Source organism: Sminthopsis crassicaudata, chromosome 2 (genome assembly GCF_048593235.1).
Source record: "Sminthopsis crassicaudata isolate SCR6 chromosome 2, ASM4859323v1, whole genome shotgun sequence".
Lineage (NCBI taxonomy): Eukaryota > Metazoa > Chordata > Mammalia > Dasyuromorphia > Dasyuridae > Sminthopsis > Sminthopsis crassicaudata.
The window spans coordinates 503,674,741-503,698,299 of NC_133618.1; the positions used below are offsets into that span (position 1 = coordinate 503,674,741).

Consider the following 23,559-nt stretch of genomic DNA (forward strand, 5'->3'; position numbering starts at 1 on the left):
GGGAAGCACAAAAACAAAACAAAATCCACTAAAACTGAATCTTGTATAATTAAAAGTGACCAAGTTTAGTCCCCACAAAAAGAGATAAGAAAATGTACCTCCCTTCCTTCTTTAGAGAAATGAAGAACTATGAATATAGAATATTTTATATACCATCTTGCTTAATACAGACTTGCTTGATGAATGAGTTAAATTTTCTGAACTACTTTTTTTTTTCTTTTACAAAAGATAACTTGTTGGGTGGTGGAAGAGGAGGAATATATTTGGAAATGAAAATAAATAAGTTATTTATCAATAAATAAATACTGTGCTATGTACTAGAGATACAAAAAGAAGCAAAAGATAATCCCTACCCTCGAGGAATTCACAATATAAAGAGAGAGGCAACAGATATATAAACAAGCTATATGCAGGATAGGAAATAATTAGCAGAGGGAAGGCACTAGAATTAAGAGGTTCAAGTTAAGGGTTAGAAAAAGCTTTCTGAAAGACAGAGGATTTGGTTGGGAAGCCAGTGGAATTGAAAAGGGAAAGCTGGGGAATTGTCAGGGGAAATACCCAGAGTTAATAGATGAAGTAACTAGGTTGTGGAATATCCAGGAGGCCAGTGTCATTGGATTGAAGTATATGTGGCAGTGAATAAGGAAAGGTAGGAGGGGGCTAGGTTATGAAGGGCTCTGAAAGCCAGACAGAGCATTTTATATTTGGTCCTGGAAGTATTAAGAAACAACTGGGATTTTTGAGTGGGGGGGTGACATTGTCAGAGTAGTGCTTTAGGAAAATCACTTAGGTGATTTAGTGGAGAATTGTTTGGAGTGGAGAGAGACTTGAGGCAGACAGACCCATTAGCAGGCTATAGAAATAATTCAGGTATGAAGGAATGAGGTTCTATACTAGAGCGGAGGCGGTGTCAGAGGAGAGAAAAGGGGCATATTGGAAAGTTATTGCAAATATGAAATTGAAAGGACTTGACAACAGATTGGATAGGCTATGATGGAAGGTGTGTGTGGGGGGGTGAGAGATAATAAGGAATCAAGGATGTCTCTTAAGTTGCAAGTCTGAGAAACTGGTAGGAAAAGGGGGAAGGGAGAATTTAGGAGAAAAGAGTGATGGATGGGGGACAGATAGTTGCCTCAATGTAAGTTCCCAGTGTGAAAGGTACTGAGCTAGTGATTTTATTGGAATACCTAATGAGAAAATTCCTCTGAAACTTAGAGTTGCAGTTTCCTGGAGCCGTGAGAGGTTATATGACTTGCCCAGAATCATGAATCCAGTGTGATTCAGAGATAGGACTAGTACTTCAATCTTCTTGCCTTCAAAGCTGGCTTGTAATCTACTGAACCATCATTCTTCTCCATGAATCACATATGGCAATCAAAAAAAAAGAAAAGAAGAAAAAAGTTCATGCAATATTGCATGAGTATAAGTCACAAGTATAGACTTGATGTAAGGGGAAAATTTTCTAAGATTAGATCTATTCAAAAATGGAATAGACTACCTTGGAAAGTAGCGAGGTTTTTCTGGCTGGAAATCTTCAATTAAAGCTTAAATAATTAGTTTCACTTATGCTATAGGATTCTTTTTAAGTTAGTTTGGATTAGAAAACTGAAGAAGTTATAACCATGAAGATCCTTGATTCTATAAATATCATGCTAGATGCCTGATAGCATTTTTGGGATCCCAGATAGGATTAAATGAGCTATTGTATGCAAAACACTTTGCAAACTTTAAAACACTATATTTATTATTATTATTTATTATATATGTTGTGATATAGAATGCATAATAAATATTGTTTATTATTACAATTGAGAGGCAGAATGGACAGGGATCTGACCTTGAAACAGGAAGATGTGAGTTCAAGTCTTGCCTCTGACATATAACTGTATACTTCTGGGCAAGCCACTGTGCTTAATCACTGTGCTCAAGGCAACTCTGTAAGAGAGGGATTCACAAGAGTTCATAAATTTAAAAAAAAATTTCAGTTCCAGATTCTCTTTTTCCCTCCAGCCCCTTACCTTAGCCCATTGATAAGGCAAATATACATATGAAGTCATGCAAAAACTTTCATTTTGGTCATCTTGGAGGGGGGAAAGAGATTAGGGGTGGGAGACAAGAAAAAAAAGAAAAGCAAGTTTTTAAAAATATGCTTCAAATTACACTTAATGCTCGCCAGTTTTTCTCTGGAGGTAGATAACATTTTCCATCATGAGTGCTTTGGAATTGTCATAAACCATTGCATTGATCAGAGTAATTAAGTCTTTCACAGTTGATTATGGTTACAGTATTACTGTTATTTTAAACAAGGTTCTCCTAGTTCTACTCATTTCACTTTTAGTAGTTCTTATCATCTTTTTAGGTTTTCATGAAACTATTCCCTTCATCATTTCAATACAATAGTATTGCATCACAATGATATTACAACTTGTTCAATCATTCCCCAGTTGATGGGCATCCCCCCACTTTCCAAGTCATGCCATCACAAAAATAGCTGCAGTATTACAGGGTTAAAGGTGTATTAACATTATTTTTTAGATAACTACATTTTGGCATAATAGATTTCCTTTGTAAATTTAATATATTTCATATTATTCATTTAAAACTATTATTCTAAAGAATCCATGGACTTTCTTTACTAGACTTCTAAAGGGATCTGGAGCACAGACAAAAGGTTAAACCCCTAGTCTAAAATTATGACACATGAGAAGGTGCTGATCTTCACCGGCAAAGGTAATTTCCTCACTTTGCTCAGTGAAATCATGGGTCCCGTCCTTATGCTGTTATTAGTAGTATGAAGCAAAATGGGAAGGAAAAGCATCTGGTTTTAGATTGTATCCTGGGAACAGAAAATTCCCAGTCCTTAGATTTCTGAACTATAATTTCTCAAAAGGGCTCTGTTCCTGACTTATAAGGCAGGGATTCTCAAACTTTCTTTTCCTTGTGACACAATATGATTCTTTGTGATGAGGAATTACAGGGGAACGTATAGAGATTTTGTGCATGCACTTGCAATGGCAAGCATACATTTCATACAATCTGAGGACATTTAAGCATATATACATGTGATTGCAAGTGTAAGTAACTTCCTCTATGAATGAAAGTTAGCATGTTCTCTGCAACTTGTAGTATTAAAAAGATCTAATTTCCTAAGCACCCCCAGGAAGCTCGTGGCACATATGACACATGCCAAAGATGATCCTTTGATCACCATTACAGAGTATGCCCAGAGGTAGATCATTCTTAGTTATGACCTGTCCACATGACTGAAATTACAAGTGAGACCTTATCAGGGAAGTAGAGAAATTTTCTTTCCTGATATAAAACTGCTCAGGTCTTAAAGATTCAAAGAGATCATATTTTTGATGAAGAGAGTGGGAGATTAACTAGGCCACAGAGTCAGAGCATCATGCAAATGAGAGAAATATTCATTTGAAGAAGAGTGAAGATAAGAATGGCCAAATATTTTAGGACTATAGAAAAATTTAAGCTAGCAGGAGAACAAACCATTTAAATGACCAACTGTCTCTGCAGATAATGTCATCCCAGTCAATTACTTAAAATAAAAATTGGAAAATCATGAATTAGAATTTAGACAGTCTTGTTACATAATCATGTCTTGAACCGGTTTCTACAGATGCCGAACATGACTTGATCAGTGATTTGGGACTATAATTTTCAAGTGCCCTCATTAGAATAGACAATCTCGCAATGTGAGGAGCAAAACTCAAAACTCCCTCTCTTTATTCTCTCCTCCTTTCCCTTCCCTATCCCTCAAATGTAGAGGATTTAAAAAATAAATTCTTCAGGAAATGTTTTATAAATTAACCTGGTCAATAGTTTTTATTCTCCTCTTCCATCTCTCCCTATGGTGAATAACTTTCTATCTGGGAAGATTGGCAGCATCATGACAGAATCACCTTGTTGACAGTGAGCATGAACTAAAAGAAGTCATCTTATTTAAATCCCTAACACTGAGAGCATAGGGTATTGATTCTCCATATTTTGGGTGTCCTTCAGAGCCTGGTAATTTTTTGGATTTGAGGGAATACTGTTGGGCCTTAAGAAAAAACAAATTGGCCCAGAAAAATAAACTCACACATTGGACTCTTAATTGTAAGGCTTATGTATAAGTGTAACGTTGGTTTTGTTCTTTCTTCCTTTTATTCCCTTGATATTTCTGGACACTATTTTATAAAGACTAAAAAGATATATTAAGTGTTATCATAATCCGTAAGTAATAGTCTAAGCAAGAAAATTCTACTCCCCTAAAGGGGTCACTAGGTATTGACCTCAGTGTCTCTGCTCTTAGAAAACATACATCACAGAATGCTAGCACTAGGAAGGACCTTAGAGGTCATGGAGTGTAAATTCACATTTGACAAATAAAGAGCTAAGGCCTAGAGAATTAAGTGAGCAATCCAAGGTACCCAATCAGTACTATGATTAGGATTTAATTCCTCTATTTCATGCTCTTTCTACCAAATTGTTTCTTATCTACATTCTGAAGAAATCAATGAGTAGAAAGGAAATGCTATATTCTCCTTTGACAAGGTAGGCTAAGGAGACTTGCCTAGGCCAAATGCAAAAGCATAAATGGAAAATTACCAGTGTAAATCAAGATTCTAGAATCCAGTATGTTGTCTTCTGGCCTTGTTTACTTCTGATTTTATAGAGGTCATAATTATAAATTATAATTACTATATATATAAAGTAGGATCCAGCCTGTTAATACTACATTCCCTCTCACCCCTCCTTCAATCCCTTACTCCAGATCACATGGTTACCATTTCCATAATGAATCTAGTTTGCTCATGAACTTTAATATTTTTTATTAGGATATGGATCAAAATGGAGTTAATTTCAAGAGTATTAAGAAACAGAGTTCACAAGTTGGTACTTAACAAGGAGTTAGACATAAATAATTTTAGCTTAGTTTGGTGGTAAAAAGAATGAGTTGAGCATCAGGAAGACTAGATTCTAGTGCTAACTTGAGTGATGGGAAGGAAAAGAAGGAAACAAACATTTATTAAGTACCAGATATTCTGGTAAATACTTTGCAATATTTCATTTGAGCTTCACAACAATCCTGGAATTAAATGCTATTATTATACACATTTTACAGTTGAAGAAACTGAGATTAAGTGACATGGTCACATAGCTAGTAACTAAGTTTAGGTTTGAACTTAGATTTTCCCTACTCCAAACCCTGTTTCATCACCTAGATGCCTCTAATAGCCATATATGTGACCTTTCTCTGCACCATAATTTTCCTCATTTTTGTTATTAGGAAATTATACTAGATTATATTTAGGATTACTTCCAACTCTAACATTCCTAGTTCTAAAACTCCTTACATTTCTAATTTTTCATGTTCTGAGAGCCCTTCTAGTTCTAAAATTACATTTCCAAAACCCTTTGCAGGTGGCATTCTAGGTTCTAATGCTCCTTTCAGTTGTGACATAGTGTTATTAGTTCCCTTCCATAACATCTATGTTCTTCCCTCCCAGCTCTAACATTTTATATTCTGTGTCCTGACATTCCATGGTCTAGGAATGCCTTCCAGGTCCAAAATACTATGGCTATGATTTCAAATAGCAGTACAGTGATAATGTAAATGACAAGTACTCTTTTGGATACAGATGAATAAAATATTTATTAAATGTTTACTGACCACCAGACACTGTTCTCTAGGCTCTAGGGATGTAAAATGAAGAAATAGACAGTTCATAGTCTCAAGGAGCTTATATTCTAATTGAGGAAGACAAAACATTAAGAAGAGTTGGAAAGGGATAGGGAAAGAGAATGGGATGAGAAAATACGGGAAGGGAGTACTGATATGCAGGTGAGTACTGTGCCTTGGAATTTTCAGGATAGGGCAATTCCAAGCAGGGACTAGCCAATCAGGGATTAGGCCTCAGGATGGAGTTCTTCTTAGAGGGGGCAGCTGGAGATTGAGAAGATCAGAGAGTAAACAAAAAATCTCTGTTCTTCCAAAAAACATCCAAATGCAAATCTATTTCAGAAATAAGCAATGTGCTAATGTAGATGTCTCCATTCAAGTTCAATCAGATCAAGTTCATTAGGACTAATTTCATTTTGCTAGTCCATGGGGAAGCCCTTGTCTTTGCGCTCTCTTAATAATCAGAGGGGATCTTGCCTTATTTACTTACATTGACCTTATATCACCTCAGAGTTCCTTTTTGTGAAACTGCCTCTTGCTAAAGCCAGTACATTTTCTTAGCTTCAGGCAGATACAGACTCTGGATGGCTTAATTTAGAAGCAGCTCAAAAGGAATTCCTTGTTTCCAAGTAGCCTTTGTCCTCAAATTCGAGGTCTTTGGGGTCATGACTACACAGGTGATTGAAGCTAGAAATTTAATTAGCTTTCTTTTTTCCACTTAAACTGACTATTTCTGGGAGAAATTGGGTAGAGAGCATAATAGGGCTGTCAGCTAGCTTCTTTACTGAGCAGTAACCTTCAGCTCATAGAACAAGATTGTCAAAGCTGTAAGAGGTCTTAAAACCATTCAATCCAATCTTCTTATTTTACAGATGAGGAAATTGAGGCCCAGCATGGCCAAGGGACTTATTCAAGGTTATCTAACTAGTTAGTCACAGAACCAAAACTGCAGTCTCCTAGGCCATTAGAAATTATTCAAATTTTGCCCTATTCATTGTTTTGCATTAGGGGCCTTTAGGAGTTTAGCCCTCTCTGGTCTGCCTAATCAATGCCTTGGGGTGGTCCATTCTTTTCTAAGGCCCTACTGGGGTTTCCTCGACTGAAGTTAGGCTTTGGATAGAATGCTTCCTGTGTGCCTTAGGCCTTCTGAAAGATATTAAACTCATCTAATCAGTGATACATTTCCTTTGAATCAACTCAATCTGTGTCTAAAATAAACTCTTCCGAATTCTTGCCTTTGGTGTTTTTATTCAAGCTAGCTTCCCCCCCCCCCCCCATACACATCTGGAATGTCTTTCCTGCTCCTCTCTACAAGTCCATTTAAAGTCCAGCTCAAATTCTGCTTTCCCTATAAAACCTTTCTTGAATACACTATTATAATCTCTCTCTCTCTCTCTCTCTCTCTCTCTCTCTCTCTCTCTCTCTCTCTCTCTCTCTCTCTCTCTCTCTCTCTCTCTCTCTCTCTCTCTCTCTCTCTCTCTCTCTCTCTCTCTCCTTCTCTCTCTTCCCTTTCTCTCTCTTCTCTCTCTCTCTTCTCTCCCTCTCTCTCCCCTTTGAGTTCACAGAATTTATCTGTATACTCACAGAGCATTTACTCATTCATATACTGCTTACCGTTATTTGATTTTTCGTGTCTCCCCATTCAGCCCTTGAGAGTCAGAGATCATTTTTCATTCATCTTTGCATCTCCAATAGGTTCACAGCATAGTATCCATACTAGCAACTCACATTACCAGAGCACTTTGAGGCATCCACAAGTATTTCCTCAAAACAATTTTCTGAGGCAGGTAGTATACATTTCATTATCTTCATTTTATAGATGAAGAAACTGAGATACAGAAAGATTGAGTTGCTCAGCATCACACTTCTAGGAAATACCAAAGGATTCCTAGTCCTAATTTGGATTTCAAATTGTATTCTATTTCTAGTGCACCACACTACCCTTTCAACTTTAGGAGGCATGTGTGTGGATGAGTAGGATATGATCAGAGCTTCAGTTTTCCTCTATTAGAAACTGTGGATGATTGAATGCTGTGATTTAAAGCAGTTTGCTAATGATCTGTTACACCTGTTCATATTGCCTGAAGGCTGAGTAATAGCTGTGTAATTAATGGCAATCTTGAGGATGGGTACAGCTAAGAAAGGAGCAAGTCATATGTCCTATAAAATTCAAGCAAGGGCCATCTCTGGTCTCTGTGTGTCTTTTACAAGGTAAAGTGTTTCCAAATGCATGAAGGTGAGAAGTTTGATCTATCACCCTCCCCATCCCCACTCCCCATTATTTCATTCTCTTTTATTCTTGCTCACTTTCTGTCTCAAACTCTTATTCTCTTGTTAAGTGCTGTCTCAGTTTTTGCTATTTTTCTCGTTACCATTTGCTCTCAGTTTTGTCACATAGAAATAGTAAGAGTTGTTTTCTGAAAGTGAAGGTTTGAATAATAATATCTTAGACTTATGCTCACTTGAGGTTTAAAAAAACACTTTCTAAAAACCATAAAACAACTTTGTGAGATAGGCAGTACAATTATTATGTTCCCATTTTCCAGATCAGGAAAGTGATATATGGAGAGGTCATTGGCTCCCAGCTACCCAGAGTCACAAAGCTCATAAATGCAGTTTTTTGTAGTAGAAAGATCACAGGACTGGGTTCATTGACATTAGTCACTAGCTTTTTGGTGGTGAACAAATCACTCCACTGTTCCATACATCATAAAATAGCGAGAATATATTTTTCCTTAAACTTTTCCTTAACTACATATTTATTGTGAAGTAAGATAACATAAAAAATTGCAAAAGCTAAATGCTATTTAAATATGTTATAATTATTATTTCAAAACAAACATTAAAGTATATTTAAATGCCAGCTATTACTACAATATGTTGCTTCTCACAAGAACAAGAATAAAATTTTGGCTTCACTGACCATTTGTGTTGAGCATTTCTTAAAGATACACATTATGTCTAAGCACAGTCAAATCTTTTCAAGTCCAATGTCTTCTCACAAGTGTTCTCACTCATTTTACTTCAGTGGCTAAATTTTTTCAGGATCCCCTGAACCTAATCAGCCAGATCCTTGGATCCCTAAACAGAAGTTAAGTATGAAAGTCTATCTTAATAATATCTCGATGGAGTTAGCATGTCTCCCTAACAACCAAAGAATGACTTCTATGTAAGGTTGGCAACCCGTTCATTGCAGGGGTGGAGTTGTCCACAGGCTTTGTCCAACATGAAGGAGTTGGTTTTAGACCCAAAGCTTCATGTTTTGAGGGGTCTTAAGATATTAAGGTGACCAGGCAGCCTAGAGACTCAGAACAGAAAGTGGCAGTATCAGAAAGACAAAATAGCATTATGTAAACTCCCTTCTCCCCCTCAGTATTAAGACAAAAACAGAGGTCTCCCCCCCACTTTCATACCCACAACCACTTTCATCTGTACTATTTATTTAAGCTATATTTCACATATTCTTTCTTGTTAGAATGTAAACTCTTTGAAGGCAGGTAAATTTTTTTTACAACATTATCCCTTGTACTCCTTTCTGTTCCAAATTTTTCCCCTCCTTCCCTCCACCTCCTCCCCTAGATGGCAGGCATTCCCATACATATTAAATATCTTATTGTATATCCTAGATACAATATATATGTGCAGAACCAAATTTTGTTGTTGTTGTTGTTGTTGTTGCAAAGGAAGAATTGTATTCGGAAGGTAAAAATAATCTGGGAAGAAAAACAAACAAACAAACAAACAAAAAAATGCTCACAGTTTACACTCATTTCCCAGTGTTCCTTTTCTGGATGTAGTTGATTCTGTCCATCATACATTCATTTTTTTTTAAAATTGAGTTCCAAATTTCCCCCTCTCTCCCATACCTCCTTGAGAAAGTAAGCAATATGATATCAAATGTACATGTGAAGCCATGCAAAACATGATTCCATATTAGTTGTATTGTAAAAGAAAACATACACATACACACAAAAGAAGACCACATGAAAAATAAAGTTTAAAAGAAGTATGCTTTAATTTGCTCTCAGAATTCATCAGTTCTCTTTGGAGGTGTGTAACATTTTTTTATTATGAATTCTTTGGAAATATCTTAGACCAGAGTAGCCTAGTCTTTCACAGCTGATCATCATTACAACATTGCTGCTACTGTGCACAACAATCTCCCAGTTATTCTCACGTCACTTTGTACCAATTTCGGTAAGTTTTGCCATGTTTTTCTGAAACCACCCCCCTCATTACTTCCTAAAGGACAAATGGACTCCATTACAATCTTTTGCCATATCTTGTCCAGCCATCCCCTAATTGATGAGCATCCCTTCAATTTTGGATCATTGTCTTGATCAGAGAAGTTGTCTTTCATAGTTGATTATCTTCACAATATTGCCATTAGTGTGTATAATATGTTCCTGATTTTGCTCACTTTACCTTGCATTAGTTCATATAATGTCTTCCTAGGTTTTTCTGAAGCCAATCAGTCTTATCATTTCTTACAGCACAATATTATTCTATGGCAATCATCTACTACACCTTATTCATCTATTCCTCAGTGATGGACATATGCTCCCCTTTCAATTCTTTGCTACCCAAAAAAGAGCTGTTATAAGTGTTTTTGTATCTGTAAAGTCCTTTTCTCTTTTTTTGAAGTCAGGAACTAATTTTTTTTAGCATTTTCTTTGTATTATCAGTATTCAGCACACTGCCTGGCACATAGTTGGTGCTTAATAACTATTGATTAGTTAGTTGTCTGGGGTAAGGCAGAAGGAAACCATTCCTTAGGTTGTGATTTGACCATAGGTTCCCCTGAGTAGTTCCTAAGATTACTTCCCATTAGGTGTGCACTGATATGATTTACCATCATAATGATGATAATCCTCATCTAACAGCTAGAGACAGACAGCTTTGGCAATCCAGAGAGGGAAGGTAATGCTCAAGGTCATGCAACTATTATGATATTAGGGTTTGAACACAGTTCTTCTAACTTAGTACCCAGCCCTTTTTCCATTACACATATTTTAACCTTTCTAAAGCCTCTCTCCCTCCATCCTTTCCCCCTTTCTCTCCATATTCTTCTTCTTCACTTTTTCTTTCTCTTCTACTTATGCCTTAGACACCTGTAAGTTTGACTGAATCCTTTAGTGACATCCAGGTGGCTAGCTTCTCCTAGCTTACACTGTAGGAGAAGCAGCCACCTCAGGGGACACTTCTTTTTCTTGATGTGTGAATTCTCCAGTTATTCTTTCCAAATCCAAAGGTAACTTAAAGATTTCTTACCCTATGTCCTTCCAAATAGAGTGTCCTATGTCTTTCTTATTTATTTTTCTCTTAAGAGTAGTAAAGAAGTGGGGGTTTTTTTGGATTTTAACTAAGATAACATAAATATACTAGATATCAATCTCATCAGCTCTTAAGAAGTGCTTTGAAAACTTTAAAGCACCATATAACTGTGCCTTTAACCAGATTATCTTTAATTCCTTCCTAGATAATTTTATTTTTATTTTTTAAGACAGACTCTCCCAACTTCTCTCAACCTGGAGGTTCAAGAGCTACTCATAGGTCCATTCCCATTTTGATCAGCACAAAACTTTTGTTGAACCATTTCTAACTTGCATCCTTAGACAATCTGCTGGTTCCCCACTCGTTTAGATCTCTTCATATTGATGCCCAGCAACCCACTGCAGCTCAGAATTACAAGGCTCAAGGGATTTGTCATCCTTGGGCTTCTCAGTAGCTGGGATTACATGCATATGCCATCATTTCCTGCCTTCCTAAGTAATTTTAAAGGAGCCATCACTGCCAGAAAAAAATCATTTTTAGGGGAAAGAATTGTAAAGCTATTAGACAGTGCTTCCCTCTATCTGGAGTCAGATATTTCTGAGATGATGGCAACAGATGAAAAAAAATGTTTTCCATCATTTTTTTTTTGGAGAAAGATGGGACAGTTCAAATATTGATTACATAAATTTAAACCAAAAAGTCTTATACTTTTTTCTTGAATTTGTCTTTCTTACATGTTTCCTTCCTTAGAATAGTAAAGAAGTGTTTTTTCTTGGATTTTGACTAAGATAACATAAGCACACAAAATACTTCAATCTCATCAGCTTTGAAAACTTTAAAGCACCATATGAATGTGACTTATTATTGCTGCTAATCAGTTTGATGCCATCCAACAACTTTTCATTTAGAACCTATTTTGGGCAAAGTACTTTGTTAGGCACCTGTAAGGGCCCTTTAAATGGGCAGACACAGTGCATCGGGAGATTGAGGCCCAGAAGTAATTTCTGTGGATATTAGGACTGCCTTGTAGGTGGGATCTTGGCCACGATGAGATAGCTTCATAATGGGTGACTCTCTTGCTGAATGGCTGTGTGTGTGACCTCACAGGCCCTTTATAAGCCCACTGCAGGCAGCAGTCGCTCTCTTTAACCTGGCGCTCTTCACCCTGGCTCCCTAGCCTGGGTGGCCAAGCCGAGATGGATAGCCAAAAGAGGTAAGGATTTTAGTAGTGAACACGTGGGTCTTTTGACCAGATGTTCACTCGGGAACCAACAAGTCAGGGCACAGTTAGGGCATTATGTGAGTAGGTATAATAAAAGCTTTTAAGATTACACGTGGCTGTTCTTGAGCGCACTACCGGTTATTAAACTATAGATTCAAGAGCTTGTGGCCAGAGACCTTTGAAGGCTTCAGAGGAGGCGAGCCAGGTAGAGTTGACACTGCAAAGGTCAGTGGTCAAAGGTACTCTGTTGGACCTAGGGCAGACTAGTAATTGTAACTGCCAGAAGAGCACGTTACAGGCACCCAACATTCAAGGATTAAAACAAAGCACAAATTCTGCCCTTAAGCTGGGGAGCAGAAGGGAAAGCCCAGGGAAACAGAGAAAGGGGGGAGGGAGGGAGAGAGAGGGAGAGGGAGAGGGAAAGAGGAAGGTACAAGTACAAGAAACTTTGTATTTTACACCACAAGGATCTCTTTAAGACTATACACTTCGAAGGTGATGCTGTGCATTTGTATGAAATCTCATATTTGCTATTAAAAAATATAAACTTTAAACTTACAGGCAACAGGAGCATCTGACAGGATCATCTCCACACTGGAATTTTGAGGGATGCTCATTTTGGGGTGCTGAACTCTAGTTGGAAGCATCCCTTCCTTTTATTATATTTTATATGTTCTATTACAATTTGGGGGGCCTAATTAGTACAGATTTTCTAAATAGAACCCTGAGAAATAGTGACAGCCCATCAGGAAATCTCCCTTTGCATGGAGGTTAGTTTGTTCTTTGAATCAGGAGAAAACAGTATGGTAAGGGCTTGATGTTGAGTATTAGATTCTATTTTAATAGGATTCCAGCTCATTATGAAATGATATTTATTAAGCAACTGTCTATATGTGGAACTACATTTAACACATTGTAAAATATAAATTGAACTTATAGGAACTGCCACTTAATGACATTTCTCATTTCACTATTCCACATATATACTTTCCTTCTTGATGCCTTTCCTCAATCATTTGTCACTTTTTACAAATGATGCTGAAAAGAAGAATGCAGTAGCACATGGGCAGTCATTTTGTGATGGTTTACTTTAGCCCACAACCTTGAGTATTACACTGCATCTTAAAATAGGGGCCACCTAATCTTTAATAGAGTTCACAATTTCCAGTGGACAAATATGTTGATAATGCATATAAAAAATAAAGAAACAAGGGAATTAAAGAGGGAAGGAGAAAAAGAGGAAGAAGAAAAGAAGAGAAGGGAGAAAGGGGGAAATAAAGGAAAATTAGAAGGAAGGAAAGAAAAAAATATGGAAAGATGTAATTACATGAAGAACAAGTATTAGGTTAGTATTAGGTGATGGAGTTTTAAATATCAAACAGGCAGCTGATGAGGCAGCACTAGGTTTGAAATTAATTCTGGAGTTTAAATCCAGCCTCAACTACTAGCTATGTGATCCTGAATAAATCATTTAACCCATCTCCTTCAGTTTCCTCAACTATAAAATGGGGCTGTTATGGGGATCAAATGAAATAATATTTGTGAAAAGCGTTTAGCATATTGCAAAGCACATAGTAGAAATGTATATTATTCCTCCTAAAGAAGTAGAACAGTAGAGGGCAGGAAAGCGGTCTTTAAGGATGAAATGATGTTCATTTTCACCAATTTATTTTTACTTTATTTCTACAGGTGAGCCGCCATCTTGATACATTCCCTTCTGAGAAAGCTCGCCAGAGGGCATACAAAGCCCACTATGAGGAATTCTCAGTACGTCAAGGAACCCTGCGTAGGGGCAACTATACCCATCTCTAGACACTTGACTTTTATAAGAAACCCTTTTAGTGTGATAGGAAATTCCCTAGATAGATTTAAGAGTATAGTTGAACCTCCCTTTTCTGCCCTTATTGAGACAAAAACCCCATGTCATTTGATGGGGATTCTGCCTCTGTAAGGACCTAAGAATCAGCCCTCGAGTCAATGATATTTGATGATTTCCTATTTTTTTAGGTCAAATTGTTTAGTAACTCCTTCCCACTTCGTCACTGGAGAATCAAATTTACCTTAGCTTTCTAAATCAATAAAGGAGCCTATGCTCTCTTCCCATACTCTCTTCTGATGTGAAGTTCCCGAGTTTCAAGGCTTTTGTCCAAGGAACCACATCAAGGTCAGATCTCACAGCCCTGTTACACTCAAGGCTATGAACAAAAAACACATTGGCTTTCCTGCTTAGTATAATATCAACATACTCTGAGATCCCTTGCTTTTCTCTCCTGAATCTTAGTCCTCTTTTTTGGGCTTATGACCACATGCATGTGAGTGCTAGTTCTCTTGGTTCCAGTCTACCACGAATCCTCCTAGGGAAGTAACTGGAACTTTTATGATCTGGACTATTTCAGCTCTCCAATGATACACTATCTTTCAATCTATCAAGTCATTCCTATATTTCTAACTTATGGAAAGGTTGCTAGGGTTAGCATTACTTAGATCCCTTCCTAAAGAGAGAGAGATTTCCAAGGAAGAGAAAGGACTACAGGAATGTTTTCTCAATATATAACTGTTTTGACTGACCTACTTGGTCATTCTTCATATTATGGAAGTACCCTTTTATTCTCCAGTATCTTTTGTCAGAGATAATATATAGAGATTCCACAATTCTGTATTTTAATTAAATACTTTGATTTGCCATTCCTCTCTCATGTCTGTATTTGAATAACTTAATATCTCTACAATTCTAATGATGGAACCAAATGGGATTCAAGGGTTAATGGAAGTTTCACATGGGCTTTTCTCTCAACAAACTGGACAGATTTCAAATGTCTAGATCAAAGTGGTTGGGCCCCCACTCTTCTATCTCTTCTTCTTTCTTCTCGCCATGAATGCCAAAAACACTAGACTCTAGGCTCTTAAGCTCCAATGTCCTTCCTTTCTAAACTTTATATATCTACCCTCCCTCTTTTCCCCTCCATGCTCAACATAATAAATAGGTAAGGGCTACAAAGCACTTTGCTTTCCATCCACTATCTTATTTGATCCTCAAAACAAACCTTGTGAAGTTTGTAAAGTAGTATTGTACATGTTTTACAGACGAGAAAGTGAGTCTCAGAGAAATGAAATGATTTGCCAATGATTAGTAAATAGTGGAGATATGTGTGGACCTTATGGCTTCTGCCACCAAATCCATGTCTATGACTACTGTAGGTGGGATACTTAGGCTAGTTCTCCTAACTCTTATATAACATATCTGTAGATTCTAAATTGAACAGCAAAGTCCATGATCTTTTAGAAGTTCATTTCACAATAACAATGTCCCCTCCTCCTGGAATCACATTCTTCAAAAATATTACAGTGACTCCTCAAAAATCAGACAATCCTCGCTCAGGGGATAGATGCCATAAGAGGAAATAATAGCAGATTGGTGATACTTCTTGATAATCTACCTACTCTATTATAGCAAACTAGTCCTACAGATGGCTTCATCAGTCACAGAAACTTTGATATTGTTCTATGGTTCAGGCTTTGGACGTCAGAGTCACTGTACCGTATACAGTGCTATTTAAAGCAACTAAATTGATACCAAAATGGAATTTGCTGTCTTTTGGATGACACTTTCCCTTGAAGGAAGGCAGTTGTAGAAATATTCTTCATGAGCTACCAGTGCATCTAGAGAGGACAAGAGAAACTAAAATTAAACTGAAGACATTGTAATGGACCAAAAAGCAATGGAGTGGTTGAGAAGATTAACCAGTTCTTAGATACCTAGTTACTACATTAATAGACTAAGAATAGCAATCAAAAAGTACCACTTGGAATCTTAGGGATGGCTTAAATAGCTTTATTTTATTTTATTATTTTATTTAAATATGCTAAAGGAATGAAAAATCTTATGTCTAAACAGGTGTGACAAAAAAGGAAAAAAACACTTTTAAATCTAAATAATGTTTTATAATGTTTATTTGAAATCTACAAGCCATAGTAGACAAAAAAAGATGGGGAAAGGGGTAAATGAATACTATGTGGGTACAGAAATTTGTCACTCCCACAAATAAAGAATGATAAAAATCATCATCCGAAGAAGAGACGGGAAGAGAGGAAAGTATATGAGCCTAGGTCTTCCTCTCTAAGGCAATTTCTTGCCCAAACAATAGAAAAGTAAAATGCTGATAGGGAAGGAAGATGTGTGGCTCTGTAAGCTGCTAAGTCCATTCTTGAAAAGTCTTTTCTAAATACAAAATCCTTCTTTATGTCCCCAGATACAGCTCCCCAAAACCCTAAGAAACCCCACATCTGCCTCTCCTTGTCCTACAGTGCCACCCAATGGTCACTCTGAAATTTGGTGCAGTTTCTGCCCAGCCAGACCATTTCCTCTGGCCCTATCAAGCATTTATTATTGGTGAGGTTTCACAGCTTACAAGTGGATTTAATGGTCCTTCTTAGGTTTTCTTCCTTTCTGTCAAGACTCTCTTTTATCTTTCACTCTATTTCCAGATGGGTCTGAGAACAAGTTATGGAATCTGACTTTACTCTTTAGCAGAACAATTCTTCCTTCTCATGTAGACTGTTCTAATAATTTCTTACTGGTTTCCCTATCTCCAATATTTCCCGCTCTGACTCATCTTCACACTGCTGTCAAAATAATCTCCCTAATGCTCAGGTTGGATTAAGTTATTCACCCTATTAAAAAGTCTTCAGTGGCTTACAATTGTCTATGGGATAAAATGCACAGTTAGCCTAACATTTAAAACCCACCACAGCCTAGATCCAATCTACCTTTCCAATCTTATTTCTCTCTCACACAATCTATATATCCTCCAAACTGAACCCTGGATGTAATCAGATTTTATCCTTCCTTTTTTATCTCTCCAATTATTCATATAGGCCATTCTTTGACCCTCTCTGCCTCACAACTTGGAGTCTATTTCCCTATCTTTGTCCACTGAAATTTCCTTTTTTTTTTTTTTTTTTTTTTTTTTTTAATTTCTTCTCTTCAAGGCAAAGGTAGAGTTACCTATTCATGAAGTCTTCTCTTCTTCAAAAATAAGTGATATTTTTTCTCCTAAAATTTTCCTGGAACACTTCTGCTGAGTCATATGAAATAATATTTGTAGAGCACTTAGGATAATGTCTGGTATGTAGTATTATAGACATGTTTCTTTATTTCCTTCTCTCTTTTCTCTGCTCCTACCATACTCTACTCATATTGGTATATATGTTATATCTCCTTTAGTAGAGTATGCTTTTTTTGAGAGCAGGAGCTATGCTATTTTAAACCTCTTATCTCCAATTCAGAACAAAACTTTGCACTTAAAATGCTTGATGAATTGAATTGAATAAACTTATTTCATGCAGTAGTTTGCAATGGGCCTCCTGACCCAACTTCTCATCACTTCCTAATAAACACAAAAACAATGTGATCTCTAAGGAGACAGAAATCATAGGCTTACAGATTTATATATTTTTTTCCAGCGGATAGTTATATGGGAAAACTTGAGCATATAATTAGATAATTTGGTACCAGTCTATGAAATATTCAACCTGGTAACAGAAATTATTCATAATAATAGCAGTAAACATTTAAGGCATCCCCTTTCTTCCAGCTCCTTCCAATCTTCAATTAATAAGCCTGGAATTTTTAAGTCTTCTCTGGAGTGAATCAAGAAGTAGCATTTAAAAAGTATTCATGCTTAATTTGCATCTAGAGGTTGGGGAATAAAAATGATAGATATGGATTATAACTTATAGGTCACCCAACGATAGCTTATAGAACTTCAGAACCATACAATGTTAGAGCTGGACATATCTTAGAACACAATGTCAGAGCTAGAATATATCTTATGGATCTTCTAACCCAATCCTCTCATTCACATAATGTAGAGTTGAAAGGAGCACATCATAATGAGAACCCAAGCTAGATTAAATATGAAATTAAAAAATTTATGCCATTATTATAAAGAATACAGAATGGCTATTTATTTCAAATTAAGTGACTGAAACTCTTAATTTTTCTACAAAGCCAGAAAGTGGTCCATCTAGATAAGATTCATAATTATTAATGGAACCTTTCAAAATAGTGCATGAATAACTAGTTAAGTACTTTCCTCTCTGATGCAATTCTGATCTTAGTTTTTTTTAATGGATATTATCACATATTTATGTCCAACAGATGAGAATACCAATGACCATAGCAATGGCATATTGATGTCCTTTAAACAAAGCATTTACAACTTTCATTGCTTAAAAAATTTAGACAAGAAATCCATATATCAGTGGAGGAGAAGCCAAAAAGTCTCAGAGATATAAAGAGCAATTCATTATCAATTTGATGATGATTTTAAAAGCCACACAGTACTCTAACATTTATCACCTTTATTAATTGTAACAAGACCTTTGACTTAATTCCACACTTATGTATTTACATGGTGTAAATATTAAAATGGTTCCAAGCTAGGGTACTTTGTGTTAATACACAAAACAGTTCTTGATTTAAAGCACTCTATCAACACAATAATGTTAAGAACAATTGATATAAATTGTGGCAGGGAGACAATTTAATCCTACTATAATCTTCCCTCATCCTAAATCCGTTGTTGTTACTTTTGAAGAGAACTAGAAATGGCAGTCAAGTCAAAGAGAAAAATGGTATCAAAATCATTTGATGAACTTGGATAACATCAAGTTTAATGTTGTCACTGAAAAATACATGAAGCATCTATTTCATTTTATGGGAACTTTCCTCAGTGATTTCTAAATGCCATGGACACTCAATAAAATTCTTAAAGTACATCAATAGAAACTGAAAACTTTGCACTTGGCCAGAAGTCAAACTGAATCAGTGGGGGAAAAGCTATACTTAAAAATACTGTGGTTTACTTCAGGCAAGACACATTGAATAGTCTTTTCTAAATACAAAACCCTGCTTTATGTCCCCAGATATAGCTCCCCCAAACCCTAAGCAACCCCACATCTGCCTCTCCTTGTCCTTCAGTGCCTATTATTAAGCTATTAATAAGGAGAAAATTAAGGCTATGTATTAAGAAACTCTTAGAATCATTGAATCAAAACTTTATGAAAAGAACACATTTAGAATAATTAACACCCTTGCATTGACTATCTTAACATATACTCTTTTTACTTGGCAAAATGGTTAACAGTGGATCAAGATATTTAGACATATACAAAGTATGAGTAAGGCTTGTAGACCCTTCTTCATCAAAAACTAAGAGAAAAGTTAATCAATTTTTCTTAGGGCACAAGATAATCAATTAAAATTTTGCAGACTTACTTTGGAAAGAGTAAAACCTGATAACTTGGTCAAACTTGGTTATGGGAAATTTCCACATCATCACACCAATGAAATCATAGCTCTAGATGCCAAAATAATCAAAAGTGGAATCTTCTGTGTTAAACACTTCATAAGGGCTTAGTGGTTAATGATAGTAGGAGAGATATGACAGTAGGAGGGATATTTTCTTGAGGTTGCATATTGTGAATACTTAATAAATTTGTGCTGAATTGAATTGAGGGTATGTTGAAAATAAAAAAGAAATATAAGTATTTAAGAGGAGTACAAAATATCCATGAGTCCAAAGTCAAGGGTTTCCTACCTCTTCTGTTTGGTGATGGCAGGTCAGAGAACACTCAGTATACATTAAACATCATCTATGTACCAGGCATTGTGCTGACTGCATCTATTGAAAGATTTGAGCCAAAGAAACAAGACATAATAGAGATTTGATAGATGAATGACCTTGCTTCTTGCTCAATTCTGCATTTTGTGGAATATAGACATAAAATTGTCTAGCTTCTCCTTTTCACTTTTCACTAATTTGGCTATTAAGCCATAAGAAAGGTCTTGGTATTGGTGGTTGGTATCTAAGATTTCATCACAAGACATACAGAATTTTACCCACACACTTAGTACATCGTGAGGGACAGGATGGCATAATGAATAGCGTGCTAAACTCAAGAGCCATGAAGAATTGAGTTCATATAATGAGTTCATATACTACCTCAAACTCTAGTTTTATGACTTTGGATAAATCATTATCTCTCTGCCTCAGTTTCTTATATGTAAAATGATAATCTCACAGTTGTTGTATTAAATCTGCTAATATATTTAAAGCACTCTATAATTGTAAAGTATCATGTAAATGGGAGTTATTATCATTAGTGTTAACTACAATCCCTTCAGGCCCTCATATTACTGAAAAGACTATAGGTGGGATAGGAGAACTGGCAACCAAGTTTTAAAAACACCATATAAATGTGAGCTCTTGTTTACTTCTTTGGTATTCTATAAATCTGTAAATTTTGGGCACTTCCCTCATTAAAATAGAAATGGAACAGTAGTCTCTAAAAGTTAGGTATTCTCCTTCTTTGTAGATCTGTGAGCAGGAAGTGAATGACTGTGTGGGGAATTCTTCTTCAGTTATCAACTAGATGATCTTTGAAGTCCCTTACATTTCTGAGATTCTGCAGTTCTGATTCTGTAATTCTGAATGAGCTATGGTTTAGCTTTGCTAGTCACAGAACTGAGATCTAATCTTTGAGGAGCATTAGAAATAAAGTATTTATTACAAGCAAAAGTTCATTTACTGGAATTTCAGTCTGTTGCAGAGAATTTGGACTCTTGTCAGAAGTCCTGGGTTCAAGTCCTAATTCTGTTGCTTACTAGTTTTGTTACCTTGGGCTAACTTCAGTTCTATGAACCTAATCTTCCTTTCGTGTAAAATGAAGATGATAAAACATATACTACAAAGTTGTAAGGAAAATACTCTGTAAATTGTAAGTCAGCTACTATATTGTTCTAAATATAGACCACATCTTTCCCCCAATCTGGTTTGTATGAAACTGGAATGTAGCCCTTAATTGCATTTTTAATAACAATTCTGTGAAGATTGTAAAAAGGAGAATGAAAATGGAGATCGAAAGTAGCAATTATAAAAATAAGTAATATTTGAGTTAAATGTTTTTAAACTCAGAACATTTACATTTATTTGATAATGCATAACTATTAGTGTATATGCTCACATCTTTCAAAAGGATCTCACTTTAGGGGTGCCATCTATATTTAGATTAGTACAATGTTATTATTGTAGTTTTAAAATATTATTTGAGGAATATTTGAAGAATACAAAATAAAGGATATTAACTCATTTTCATTTCTTTTCTATTAAATATTACCAGTAGCATTGACATCCAAGCATGGGTCCAGAAAGGAGAGATTCATCACTAATAGGTTGACTAGCAAAGGTGAATTCTTTGGTCATTAACACAGTTAATAGTTAGTAGTTAGACAGGCTCTTGCCAGGAATGATGGACATTTTGTTATTTAAATTTTATAATGGGATTTCCTGATTCCCCTAGTTGTTAGCACTTTCCCTAAATTTTCCAATTGCTTACTATTTTTCTAACAATAAGTTCCTTCAGCACAAGCACTGTTTTCATTTTTTGTTTTTGTATTCTCAGAGCCTAGCACAGTGTTTTGCCCATAAGAGGTATCTAGTACTTTACTAGATATGCTTGCTTGTTAAAAATGGATTTAATTTAATTGGAGGAAAGATAGGTTCGATATGAGGTGAAATATGCTGGAGATTGTTAGGAAACTGGTGCTTTAGCTGTGAGGGAATGTCAAAAAAGAAAAGACACCTCTTTTATTCTAGATTTCTACCTATTCCAAAAAAACCAATTCTCTGAGTTTCCCCAGTCTCAGATACAGCTGGGAGGAAAAGAAGGGGACAACTATTGCTAAGCAGAAAAAATGAAAGAAGCTGGGGTGCTGAAGGTGAAGACTGCTGGGTAGTGTGAAATTTAAGTGGAGATTATATCTCATATTACTACCAAACCAAGAACAATTTAGTATTTGTAATAATCAGTACTTATAAGGTAGACATTCTTATTTAGAAGAACCCAGAAAGCTGGGGAAAGTTTTATGGTCTCTCCAGGTTACTATTTCACAATACAAATATCAGCTCACTGGTACCACTCTCAGAATCTCATCTTTTGGCTTCTGGGCTCCTCTGAAACTACATTTGCCTTTGCCTTCCTTATGTTCCGACTTTCACTGGGGCTAGAGCTGGAAAGGTAAGGCAAAAAGGGAGGAAAGGGCACAAATTTCCTAAACCACGCGACCTGCTGGACGAGGGGGCTCCCAGAATAAAAGGATAGAGAAGAAAAGACCGAGGGAGGGGGACAGCTGGGGGTGGGGAAGGGAGATGTTAAAAGCTTGATAGTTTCCCCCGGGCCATTTGTAACAAGTTTTATAATTTGGATTTTAACAATGCAAGGGAACAACTCCAGTGAGGCTAGGTAGGACGTGTGGACTGGGATCAACAGCAAACTGGGAGCAAATAGGCCGAACAAGCTTCCCCAGACTCCTTTATCTTTCCTCACCAAAAACAACTACCAAACTCATGTTAGCTCTGCAACGGGCATTCATAACAGCAGTGGCTGACGAAGTCCGAGAGCAGCCCACAGCAGTCCTCCAGCTCACTGTGTCGTCCTCTTCTACCCACCCCCTCCCTCTTCCGACAGCTTGCAGTCGGGCGGTCTCCTCCTCTCTGCCCCCGCCCGGGAGCCGCCCCCAGCCTCACAGCCCTCCGCCAGACAGGAGTGGCCGCTTCCAATCTGCTTTTGGGGGGGGGGGGGTGACGGAGGGAAAAATAGCCGGACAACAGAAGCTGAAACCTATCGAACGAAACTGACTTGAGAAAAGGCGGGAGGTGGATGGGAGGGGGAAGTTTCTATTCAGCCATGTTGCGCTAAACCCCCTTCCAAAAGTCTGGCTTCCAGCCCCAGTGTAAATAAGTGCAGGTTTTCTCTCAGCGCCTAGAGAGAAGCGCAGTCCAGAGAGAACTTTTTTTCTTTTCATCACCAACTAAGAGGAAATTCTCTGGTGAGCTTCACCCAGCCCAAACCTCGGACACTTCCAGTTTTTCAGATAGCAGACCAGGGGACTGCTTTGGGGACTCATTCGCCACAAATCAATCTTGTCTTCGGCACTGCTCCGAACTCGGGTCACATTGCCTTCAGGAAGGAGACAAAAGGTCTGGGACTTTCACTTCGTGTTTCTAACTGGCACCCCGCCTCCTCTTCTCCTTCCCACCCCCCAACCAACAACTTAAAAGTATGTGACGGGAAGATTGGAATTCATCGAAGAGACCCCGTTTCCTACGATGATACAAAGAACGTTCTTCGGTTGAGCTACGACTCTGGCCCTTATAACCAAGCTTCACATACGCCTGCTCTTCTACTTTCTTATATTCGGAGGGACAAAAGCTCGCGCGGCCTCTGGGGAGCGTGGCTTAGCTAGGGAAGGGGATCTATCTGCCTCTTTTGTCTACTTAACTTTTCTCCTTTCTTCTGCCAAGAGTGTCTCAGGAGCCTC

At 37.0% G+C, this 23,559-nt stretch overlaps 1 protein-coding gene across 2 annotated transcripts in view; it reads left to right on the forward strand.

The window, feature by feature from the left end:
• Nucleotides 1-14,858, forward strand: part of CFAP77 (cilia and flagella associated protein 77) — a 187,960-nt gene extending 173,102 nt beyond the window's left edge. Inside the window, exon 7 of one of the 2 annotated variants that reach the window (XM_074293948.1) lies at nt 13,866-14,001. In XM_074293948.1, the coding sequence (XP_074150049.1) occupies nt 13,866-13,869 (4 nt within the window). In that variant the 3' untranslated portion in view covers nt 13,870-14,001. Of the gene's footprint in view, nt 1-13,865 lie in introns of both variants that reach the window. The other variant, XM_074293949.1, reaches the window with a different exon arrangement.
• Nucleotides 14,859-23,559: the final 8,701 nt, after the last annotated feature.